This window comes from Crinia signifera, chromosome 2 (genome assembly GCF_055691185.1).
Source record: "Crinia signifera chromosome 2, ASM5569118v1, whole genome shotgun sequence".
In the NCBI taxonomy this organism is placed as follows: domain Eukaryota; kingdom Metazoa; phylum Chordata; class Amphibia; order Anura; family Myobatrachidae; genus Crinia; species Crinia signifera.
This window is the reverse complement of record NC_139218.1, coordinates 15,005,085-15,017,372: the sequence shown is the minus strand read 5'-3', so window position 1 is coordinate 15,017,372 and position 12,288 is coordinate 15,005,085. Positions and strand designations below refer to the sequence as shown.

Below are 12,288 nucleotides of genomic sequence, written 5' to 3'. Positions count from 1 at the left end.
TTTAAAAAAAAAAAAACAACAAATTAGTAAAAATGCACGGGGGAGAAGTATCAGCAAATAAATAACGGAGAAATATAAACTCTCTACACTTCTTAGTCTAATCACAGAAGTTCTGATTTACTAACATTTCATTTGGGTGTAAAACATGTACAGCAACCAATGAGAATCCTGCTTTGATCTAGCTCAGGGGTAGCCAACTCCAGTCCGCGAGAGCTACCAACAGTTAACATTTTGCAGATCTCCTCACAGAATCGCAAGTGAAGTAATAGCTCCACCTGTGGATCATTTATAATGTGTAATGAGTGCACCTGTGCCCCAGCTAAGTGATCTAGTACAGAGTGGTACTCAACCTCGGTCCTCAAGTACCCCCAACAGTGCTCGTTATCCAGGTCTCCACACAGAATCACAGGTGAAGTAATTAGCTCCACTTGTGATCTTTTAAAATGTGTCAGTGAATAATGAGTGCACCTGTGCAACTGCCAGGAGACCTGGAAAACGTGCACTGTTGGTAGCTCTCGAGGACTGGAGTTGGCTACCACTGACCGAGCTTATGGTGTACACATGGTGAGATTCGATTGCTATGCAATCTTTGCTAACTCTGTACTATTTACATACAATTCATACTATCTACATTCGATTTGCACTATAGAGTCACTGCTGCACTGTATTTGGATTTTCGATTTCAGTTGAACGGGAGCGCGCACCGGCATCGAATCGGGATAGAAAGCTTAAAACCATGTTTTATCTCCATGCGATGTGTATGCGATCCCAATTGTCAAATTTTACCATGTGTACACAGCATTACTCTAGATGTCAGAAAGCAGACACCTCATTGGCTGCTGTGGTTCGGTATAATTTTAGCACCAATATGCAGCACTTGGGAATGAGCCCTGCTGGTTACTCATAGTAAGAGTTGACATCTTGTTCTAGAGACGGATCATAGAATTTCTAGTAGTAGTTGTGGATAGAACACATTCTGTTTTATATATAGAACTCACTAATGCTTATGTGCCGTCATATAGAATTAATGGAAGGAACACAAACGTTCAGTGCAGCTGATGGTATATGGAAAGCAACAGTATTTGAATAGGCGGTGGTACCTTTACAGCGGGTGGATTAACAGATAGACCGTCAGAAAGCTGGCAGCCAATAGGAAGACTCCATAGGATCAACAGTCAATAGGGTGACAGGAACAAAAGGGTTACACAAAAAGGTAGACAAGTTTGTTTTTGTTTGCTTGGGGGGGGGGGGGGTATTTTGTTGACATGATTTGTCAAATAAACAAGAGTTGAGGAAACATGAAAAAAAAACGTCGACCTTTTTATGCCGACGCTTTTTTACTGTAAACCTTCTGTACCTGTCGACATATTGACTTGCGACCCACCGTCCAACACCTTTTATTAGTTCATCTATAAAGCTACAATGGCTGAAAACAACTGGGGTCAAATATAATAACTTCTGGATGACACAAATGTCGACGTTACCGTAGTCTGCACTGAATTCAGGCAAAAGGTGGACATGAGTTTTTCAAGGTTTTTTTGTAGACACCTGAGCATGCGGGCCAGGTGCCTCACATACTAAAACAGGAAGTCCCCAAAAATTGGAAACAATAGTAAATAACTCAGGTCGACTTCATGCGTCAACCATTTCCATGTCTACCTTTTAATGTGTCGCCAATTGCCATGCCAACCTTTTGTCACTGTTGATCTAATGCATGTCAACGTCCAGCTAGCTCGTGTCGACCTTTGGTGTCACAGACACCGTCTGTGAGCCATGCGCATACCAGCATTATATGCAACCCAGGGGCTCTTACATCTGGTACCAGGTCTTTTCATGATACTAGAATGCTGCTCTACCTGTCTCCACCTTCCCATTCCCATTAAATGCTACATCATCAATCTTCCAGGCTGTGGACCAATCACAGAGCTGGGAACTTCTCAGTCATCAGTCTACTGTTAAAAATGATTTAAATGTGTACTTTTTGGGCCAGGTTTTATTAATGGATTGGTGTCCTTTTGCTTAAAGCACAGGTTCCCAAACTCGGTCCTCAGGACCCCACACGGAGCATGTTTTCCAGTTCTTAACACAGAACCAAGTAAAATAATTAGCTCCACCTGTGGATATTTTAAAATGTGGCAATGAATGCACCTGTGCACCTGCCGGGTGACCTGGAAAATGTTAACTGTATGGGGTCCCGAGGACCGAGTTTGAGAACCACTGGCTTAAAGCAACAGGAAACATAGGGGGTGATTCAGACTTGATCGCTCAGATCTGAATTCACTATCCCGGACGAGCCCCCAGAGCAAACGCCTTCGATGAGTTTCACACCCAGCTGGCGTTCGCTCACTGGTGGGCAGGAAGGGGACGAGCAGGGGGGCAGGGAACCGCCAAGTGATTTATGGGAGTGCCCACGAAAACGGTGGGCATGCCCATGGAAACGCTGGGTGCACCCCTGCGAACACAAGCGTGCCCATCAATCCTCAGACGGGTGGCCGATAACACATGACACCCAATTCGGCAGATAGCGGCCATCTGAAAAAGAGCAAGCAGGTCTGAATCAGGCCAACAATGAGAAGCGTTGCACCGCGCAGAGATTAAATCTGCCGGGACTACATACAGCAAGGACCCAATCACAGCTCTAACAGGAATGACAGCAGAGATGCAATGAGACCCAGCTGCAGCGTATTACTGGCCTCTTAGTTATGCGTATCCTTTCCCTGCCGTTACTGCATTCATGGCCTGGACTATTTCATTGCTAAGTCTGCTTCCGCGGCGGTGCCTATGCACATAGCAGCGGTCTAGATTCCTGGCGTGCCGCCCCCTTCTGGACAAACATTCTCATTGTAAAGAAAATTATACCAGTTACAAAATATGTTGCCACTGGCTTTTCCCGTTCTTATCGCTGGATCTGCAGCTAAATGACCATGCTTCTGCCGCTCCTGGAACTGGCCCGGTCCTGCGGAAGAAGGAAGAAGATAAGGCCATGATTAAGGGATCAATAAAAAATTTATTTTAGATATAAGAAACCCACCCAATCCTACATCATGGGGGTCCCATATTTTAGGGGTTACTTGCATGTGCAAGTTGGGGGTTCAACTACAGTATGTCATGCCTATCCCTGTACACAGACCGAGCGGTCCTTAATAATGCAGGTAGCTCACGGTGTTGGAATATGTGCCAACTACTGGCGATTATATGGCAGAGTGTAGGTATTCACCAGAAGTCTGTGAACTGCCCAGTACTACACTAGGGAAGTGGTTCAGAAGGTACAACCATACTCAGACTGAGTTTGGAGTGGACTATAGAGTGACTGTATATGGGTATAGAATTTGTTTAAGAAAAGTTGCACAAGGAAACGTGCATGCCAATATGTGAAATAGTCCAAATACTGATAGCGCAGGCCATACGCAGCTCCCCGTAAACTTACCGATGGCCTCCCAGAAGCCGCTAGCCGCTTTTTGTTTTTTTCTACAGCAATGTCAATCGACTTGTAGCTCGGCGGCCTATCCTCCGGCCACTCGTAAGACTGAGGACGTCTCTCCCTTCTTCCCCTGGACGGCTGACTGTCCTCATCCGAACTCAACGAGGTCCGTTCATACGGTGGAGAATGACTCCTCCTCCGTCGAGAGTAGCGTTCAGGGCTCCCTCTCCTCCTGGATGACCTCTGCTCCCTCTCAGGGGACCGTCTTCTGTCAGGGAGACGTTTGCGATAATCATCGTAAGCGAAATCACCGGTGGGACTGCCTCGTTCATGCCTGCGAGGAGGTGAGAGATCTCTCCTGGAACGTCCCTCACTTGGTAGGTCCCTCCTGTATCCATGAGGCCGATCACCTCTCGGCCGGTCCCTCCAATCATTGTCATTGGAGTAGGAGTCTTCCTGCAACCGGTTCATCCGCCTGTCTCGGTCACTGTCCAGCGGGTCATATGAGTTCTGTCTTCGGTGCTGGGAGGAGTTGCTGCTCCTATGGGAGTTGACGATGTGCTCTACAATGGGAGGAAGCTGGATGACTCTACGCTCTACTACCCCAGGCTCGCCCAGGGAGGACAACATGCTGGGGTGGTGGCTGGGCGCACTATTGTGAGGGCCCCGTGCCAGCGGCTGCGTCGTGTTTAGGTTTTTAATTTCAGTCTCCAGAAAATCAAGCACTTTGTTGTTGCTTTGAGGATAGCTCGGCTGCCTGACCAGCGGTAGGCTGTTCTGCAAGGAGAAGTCTGCAAAACAAAATGGTGAGACAACATTAAGCGGGACAGCCATGATAAATGGGAGAGGTACAGAACTTCGTAGATAAAGTGGGACAACTTTGTCCAACAGCATCCAATCAGTTGTTTGGTTTCTTTGGGTAACTTCTCCACTCTAGTTTTTTCAAAGGCTTGATACATCTCCTCTGGGTGTCTTAGACCTCACCAACTAGCATTTTCTAAATGTATTTTGTTTACTACTGTTCCATTTCTTGAGTTAACCACATATAAATGCACCAAGGAGCCTACAGGGCATTCTAAAGCATGCTTTGTATTGCTAAGAATCCAGAAGTGTTTTCCATACTAGTGGTTGGGTGTCCAGTCAGAAGGCATCTCCAGAACTTCCACCTATAATACTTTTGCATTTGGTGGAGGAAGTATGCGATTTTTACATTTTTTGAGGCCTGATTTGGTGTGCCAACATGCCTTTTCACCAAACGGGTTCCAACTTAAGCTATATAGGTAGAGACGCAATTTCCAAAAAGATTTTGCATCTATCTCCAAAAAAATATATAAAAACCTTTCCACACAAAAAAAGGTGAGGTCATAATAATAACAACCTCAACCTGATAAAAGAAGAAGATGCCCATCAGGAATCCATAACCTACAATGGAGACTATTCCATTTTTGACAGTCATGAGGAAGAAGAGGTTTAAACTAGAGATGAGCTTTTGGATCGGGCTGTATACACAAAGCAGTTCCGCGGCTATTTTGAAGTCTCCCACTGGACCATGAGCTCCAATTGGCTCAGGGTCCAGCACGAGACTTAAAAATGGCCGCGGACCTGCTTTGTGTATACAGTCAGGCAGCGTACAGCTCCCTTTCCGGCTGTCCCGCCTTTACCTTGTATGCAGCTGGCGGTGGTCTAAATTACAAGGAGCGGACGGCGCGGTACTCATTAGCAAACAGTTCTGCAGAACTGATAGTACATTCGGTATCTGTACTGCAGAACCTGGTGCGAACCAGCTGAAAGCCACCACTGTGTCTCGGGACATCTCTAGTTTAAACCACTTTAATCCTCCCCTTCTGCCTATGTGTGTCTATTTTCAAATAAAACTTTGGGCCTGTGACTCCACCGCCCTCACCCGCTTTCCTCTCCCCATCAGTGTATATAGCACCTCTACAGGCTGTAACTAGGCGCTACAGATACCTATACAAATATATGACCACCACATTAATGGAGTATGTAACTGCTGCAGACCGTTCAGTTCCCACCTCTCTGAAGTAACGGGTTGAGCTGATAGGAGGAGTGCTGAGAATTTCGGTCAGCTCCGGCATAAAAAGGTTTCTCCATCATCCAGGGAACATGAGCTTGCATCTGTTTCATGTATTGATGGCGGGCAATGGCTGCAAAATAAACGTGACACACAGAAGATGGGAGGTTGGCCTGGGATTGGCCATGTAATGCATGCAGCACAATACAGGACAGTGGGTAGAACTACACGTATGACCACGTCTGCTTATGTATCTACAAATGTCACAGCAAAGATGGCCGCTCAAGATCTGCCGCTCTACTACATGTCCAGGCGTAGCACCACGAGTAGCAAAACGCCTTGTATGACGTCATCAGCACCCATATAGTCAACGTGATCAAAATGTCGAAATGGAACCAACTTGTTCACTACCTTTTCTGTGAAGTAAATGTCCAGTATGTCACTCGTGTTCGAATACTTCTCTTACTGTGAAGAATGTCTCCCTCCTGAACCTTGGTAATATCCCTGACATATGGGATAGTCTCTATCATGTCCACCTTTTCCCTTCTCTGCTCCAGATTATACATATTGGAGATTTGTTTTTAGTCTTTCTGGGTACGTTTTTTGATGTAAACTATGCTTCTTTGTACCGTCCCTAATGTATTTATATCCTTCTGGAGATATGGCCTCCAGAACTGGACACAGTACTCTAGATGAGGCAGTGACATTATTACTTCTTTCTTTCAACTGTCGATTCCTCTTCCTATACAACCAAGCATCTGACTTGCTTTGTTACATTGCCTACCTGCCTTTATGTCACCTAGATCCCTCTCCTCCTTAGTAGTTTCCAGTATAGCGCCATTAATACTATTATTTAGCCATTGGATTTTTGTGACCCAAGTGCATGATTTAGCATTTTTAGTGTTAAACTGTATTTAACACGTTCTTGCCCATTCCTGTAGTCTATGCAGAAACAGGCGTGTATATAGGGATGCTTTAATGTATGTGTAACAACCAATAACTGGTTTTTACAGTAGTTACCAACTAACCTCATCCCCAGTCTCACGTGTGTCCAGTTCTCTAACCTTCTAAATGAGCTTGTCAGGACGGGGTGAAGTGCCACGGCAGAGACGGGGTTAAACACGAGATCGGGGGGGCACTCTTACCTTCCTCCGGGCAGCAGCATTGGGTCGGGCAACAGGGGCACCGGACATAGCAGCAGCAGCATTGGGGGCAGCACTGGCAGCAACAGATCCCCAAGAGCAATATAAGCAGTAATCCCCCCAGAACGATGACCATAACCGTAAGCCAATCTGCGGAACAAAGACAGAGATTAAACCTGGGGGCCACAGACTCCCCAATATCTGTGTACAGCCAGCGATTCACCAGCATCTCTGTATCTCACAACCACTTCTAACCAAGGTCCCTCAACTCTAAACCTCTACCGGTTCTCTTCTCTCTATCCACCACTTACTCGTCTCAAGTAGAGTTGCCAAGGCCCCCTCCTTTATGAACTTCCTATTCAAGTAAAAAGGGAAACCTAAGGGGCAAGGGATTAACACTCCCACTCTATGTACGAAATAAGTATTTAATGGAAGGACCAATTGGTCAGAGGAATTCTGGATCCCAGGTAAGTAGGTGCCTCTTAAATTGGTTGAACTATAATGAAAACTAAAGTTTTAGTTGGGCGTCAACAGCACCGTTCATGTAATGGTTAGCATTGCCACCTCACAGCCTTAAGTTTAATTGCTGGCCAAGGGACTGTGTGGATTTTACATGTTCTCCCCATGTTTGAGAGGGCTTCAGTGTCCTCCCACATGGCAAAAACATACCGGCAGGTTAAATGGCTTCTGACAAGAAGCAAACCCTTGTGTATGTGATAAAGAATAAGCATTGCAAGCTTCACTGAGGCTATGGCACCGGGGCTCGGAAACATGCATTGTAAAGCACTGCAGCAGTGGCGTAACTAGAATTTGCGCCCCTCCACCAAAAATAAAATGTTCAACACCCCTGTCTGCAGTCCCGGCGCTCTTTCTGATCCAATGAAAAAATGTCCCTTGAAAAAATAGTCGCTGCCTCCTTTACCATCCTCAATAACTGTCTGCTGTGAGGGAGCAGCCATTTTGTGAGGGGCATTTATAATGGCAACAGGAAGAGCACTGGGACAGTAGACCGGAAGATCTGATCTGGTCCGGCAGTGGAGCAGTAATAGACCCAGCGGCGGTCCTGTTAGCGGAGCAGCAATAGCCACCATGGTGCTATTGTTATGCCACTGCACTATAGAATATATATATGCACTATAATAACATTAAAAAAAAAATAATATTAATAAATAATATTTAAATGTGTACTTTGTTTTTCTCTAAAGATCAACCAGATGATTTTTTATTTTTTTTTGCCTTTTTTAGTTGGATCCATGCACTTACCAGTAAATCGCTATGACAAAGTAAGAAGGGGAGCTGAATAATGTGGCCACCAACTACAGAAAGAGAAGCAGTTAAGTACTTACGCAACACAAACAGCTTGACTTCCTGGTTAGGGTCCCCAGACGTGTCCCCTATAGCCTCCACGTTGCAGTAAAAGACGCCATTATCCCACCACATGACTTCACTGATGACCAAGTCGGCTTCTGAAGACAAAAAAGAGGGACCATGGTCAGAATACAGGACAATCATCACCTATACATCTCCTACAGCGTAATCACCAAACTCACTGTCTATCTAACAATCCACACCCTTTTCTAACTGCTTTTCCTCTGTCTACTTCCCAGGCTTTCCCTCGGCTTCTTTCCATACACCTCTTCCCAACTTCCACAGTTCCTTCAATCCGTAACCCTCCCCTGGCCCTCTCATCTCCAACTGTCTCTCTCCAATCTTTTGTTCATGGTGTCCCAGCATGGTCTTAAGCTCAACATGTTTAAGACTAAAGCTGGCCATACATCAGAAAGATCGATCTTAAGATCGATGGCGCTCATGATTGTGTACAATTTCCCTTGAAATCCCCGGCAGTCCTTGGTGGTTTTTGGACACACAATCGATCATACAATCAATCATACAATCCATCTACTGCATGATTGTGTACACAAGATTTGCACACAATCTGCATACAATCCATCTTACAATCAGTCATACAATCCATCTGCTGATTGATTGTATGATTATGTACATAAAATGTGCACACAATCTGCATACAATCCATCTTACAATCAGTTGAGATTGTATGATTGGGTACAATATCTTTCTGATGTATGGCCACCTTAAGCCTATTGTCTCCCCCTCAGAGACCCCTTTCCTTCTCACCTCTCTTACTGTTGCCCGAGGTTTCCTGCTCGACTCCTCCCACTTCTTCACCCCTCATGTTCATGCCATCTCCCAATATTGTCACTTTAACCTCCACAAAATCTCTAGAATTCATCCATTCCTCATACATGAGGCTAACAAACCTCTTAAGGCCAATACACACTGGGCGATTTTGAGCTGAAAGCCTCTCAGTTTTGGTGATTGAGCGGCTTTCAGCTCAAAAGCTGCCCAGTGTGTATGGGGCAGCGATGAGAGTTAATGTGCGCTCCCGCATTATGGACGGCCACCTCCACCCTACTGCTGATAATACCAGCATAGCTTCCCGCTATGAAAAGTTGTCCACCCCCAGGAAAAAAATGCTTTGGCGGGCGAAAATCGCTCTGTGTATGCACTGAGCGATTTTCTGGCCAGCGATTTTCCCCATCATCATTGTCCATACATGCTAGTCAAAATTGCCCAATGTGTATGGACCTTTAGTGATAGAATGCCAGAGCTATATACAAAAAGTGATACAATGTATTTCTCTTATTCACGCTCAAGATAACAAGGTCATTAATATTGTAACCTACTTCTGTCCGCTGTTCGTCCTCTAACACAAATTTCCCCAATTTCATAACTGCAGCACTTTACAAACAACAGTACATGTAATATTATAGTTCATATGAAAATGTTACTATGGCACAAGGAAATAACCAGGAAATAATCTCAGTGCTACAGCCACCATCTTGGATATATGGTAAGGGTCTCCGGCAATCATGAAATCTTACTTCACATTTTAGTCTATCCCCATAAACCTTTTATATTGAAGTGTTTGCATTTTCAATGTTAATGTATCTATGTGCAGCGCTACAGACACCTGACGGCGCATTAGTAATAAATATCTAACAATTTTAATTATTTTAACATTTGACAAGTACGACAGGGGGGTACTTCCTACACACATTGACATTTAAAAATGAATATAAAAAAAAATTCAGTTGTCAGTAAATGTGTGTTTTTGCCCTAGATGCCAAACCTAGATGAAGATCGATATGTAATTAATTAGTTAATCTTTTGAGTGCCAACGTTGCCGTGAGCGATGAGCAAAATATTGATATTCTTTTTTTGGTGCAATATTTAACTTAACTTCATTTAATTGACTTCAGATCACTTGCCGACAACTAAACATCCTAGCACCTCATGTGTGTGTACCTCTAGCATGTTAAACCTTAACTTATCTTAACATTAAACCTGAAATAAAGACTCGGAGACTTAGGTTTGGCAGAAATTGTTAGCTGATTTATTATTTGAAATATTTAAGCTAGTTTTGATTTGATTAAACTAATTTAAATAAATGGTGGCCAAGAAAGAACGGCTACTAAACAAAACTCCACCCCCAAACGCAGCATACTGTACGTAATCAAACTACCCTACCAAGCGGTATCCACTCGACCTACTACATTGACTACCACCCAGCCAGGTGGTCTCGCTGCCCCCGAGCGGGTGATCGAGCGAAAGGCCTAAGTCAATGAATAGGCGAGCGCACCGAAAAACAATCTATATACGTTGCATAAACAGGTAATGAAGGCTAATAAACTATTAACCTACCGTTCTTTCCCGCCTATCAGCCAACGCAATTAAAACCCCGAAAAAAAACCCATTTAAAACCAATTATCACAGGGACGGGAGGGAGGGAATATTTCAGCAGGAAAGAGAGGAAGACTCCTCCCTTTCCTGACCCAATATTCAGCTAACTCTACCATTCCCAAGCACCTTATTGGATCCCCGAGTCACATGCTCCCCAAGGGTCACACACACAGCCTTGGATGTTTAACCCATTCAATGCCTAGTGCTGGCATTACATTAATATAAAGTGCTTTATGTTCCTCGACTACGGCGCTGGCAGTTTTAGCAGATATTTTGCACATCTGTCACAGCAGCGTTGGCACTGAAAGGGTTAATATACCCCCAGGACTCACCACTACAGGCCTAAAATAGGTGCCTATTATTTTAAATATGAACAATAACCATTTGACATATTAATTATAAACTCAGTACCCATCCTAAACCTGCCTGGTGTATGGGGGCCCCGCATATCTGTAAAGGGCCCGGAGGCCGGTTTCGTGAGCCATCACCAATCTATCAAACCAAAAACCTGGTCTATTAGCAGCGGACTTTCAGCAACTGCTGGGATCTAGTTAAAGCTGGTAATTTAATTACTAATCATCTGTGTTACCATGGATTCATCCACTAATGTGAGATTTATTGGCTCTAATTTATTAAATTACTTATTGACCTAGATTATCTGGCGGTATCAACATCCTAATTGCCAATCCTTCCCCAGACAGGGTTAAACGAACTGCAGAACTAATGAACGCAGTCTACTTAGATTATGATTAATGAAGTAAAAAAAAAAAAAAAGTCCTTGTTAGAGGAAACAAGCGTTTGAGAAAAGGGAAGCGGAACCCGTGTTGGTTGAAAGTAGCTTCTAAACCCAGTTTCTGATGAACTACAAATTCCAGCATGCATTTGGGGGGCTCTTCTGCTGGGTTACAGTAAAACAGGGGCTACTTAGTCCAGTAACATGCCACATTTCATGGATTAGATAAAAGGTGTTTTATCACAGCTTCTAACACATACAGTATAGTGCCAGTTCATCTGTATTCAATTAGGTTTACGCTGATTTACAGTATGTCATTGGTTAGGTTTTCACTTAGGCCATAATGCATTGTGTCAGTTAGTGTCTCGCTCAAGATCAATAGTTGATTACTTCTGTCTAGCCAGTAAACTTGTGTTTGTCAACTATCATCTGTTATCAATTGTCACCCTAACAGGATGTTATCCATTAGCTTAGAATAGGATTGGAGTATTCATTTGTGATAGTGCTTTTTAAATAAACAATAAAAAACAAGACATTGCCATTTCCTCCCTTTCAAAACAGAAGATAATTAGTAAAACGAATTGCTAGTCAATGAGTGTTGATTAGTCATTGTTTATACAGCATCCACAAGGTCTCTCTCAGAACAGAATCCAGACTGTAATATTAAATGCAGACCACTAGAGGGCTCAAGACGCCAAGCTGAAATCTGTTCTTTATATGCAAGTTGAATATATACTTAGTTATCATTAAGGTACTATGACTGCAAATTAGCAACTGAAAGTAAGGACTGAATTATATTAAACAAAATAAGAAGACTAATGAGTCTCATTACCAGAGATTGGAAAAAAGACACACAGGCTGCAGATGATGGTACAGAGGTCAGATGTACTTAAACTGTAATCGTTGGGCATCTTCTTTTGCCGAAAACGTGCCCTAGTCTGAATGCAACTAAGACACACAAGGATAAAAGAGTCCAGAAGTATTGACACAAACAGGGATAAAGGTTCACAATTGTTCCAATGTCTCTTGCAATGATTTTCATATATGTAAAAAGAAATCAAACAAAAATATACATAGTGTAGTACTTTGAATAATTTTGAACGAAAAGTAAATTTTCCAAAGGGACAATATCTCTTCTGATATGGGATTGCGCAATGAATCCTCTATTGTGGTCACCATTCAGAAGTGCTTACATTGA

General features: G+C 43.7%; 1 protein-coding gene across 1 annotated transcript in view; it reads right to left on the bottom strand.

The window, feature by feature from the left end:
* Positions 1–1,253: 1,253 nt before the first annotated feature.
* Positions 1,254–12,288, bottom strand: part of ILDR1 (immunoglobulin like domain containing receptor 1) — a 34,716-nt gene continuing 23,681 nt past the window's right edge. The window contains exons 4-8 of the mRNA XM_083171606.1: positions 7,942–8,061; positions 6,599–6,745; positions 5,455–5,586; positions 3,428–4,212; positions 1,254–2,956 (exon numbers count right to left, since the gene is read on the bottom strand). Of these exons, the coding sequence (XP_083027732.1) occupies positions 2,915–2,956; positions 3,428–4,212; positions 5,455–5,586; positions 6,599–6,745; positions 7,942–8,061 (1,226 nt within the window). The 3' untranslated portion in view covers positions 1,254–2,914. The remainder of the gene's footprint in view (positions 2,957–3,427; positions 4,213–5,454; positions 5,587–6,598; positions 6,746–7,941; positions 8,062–12,288) is intronic.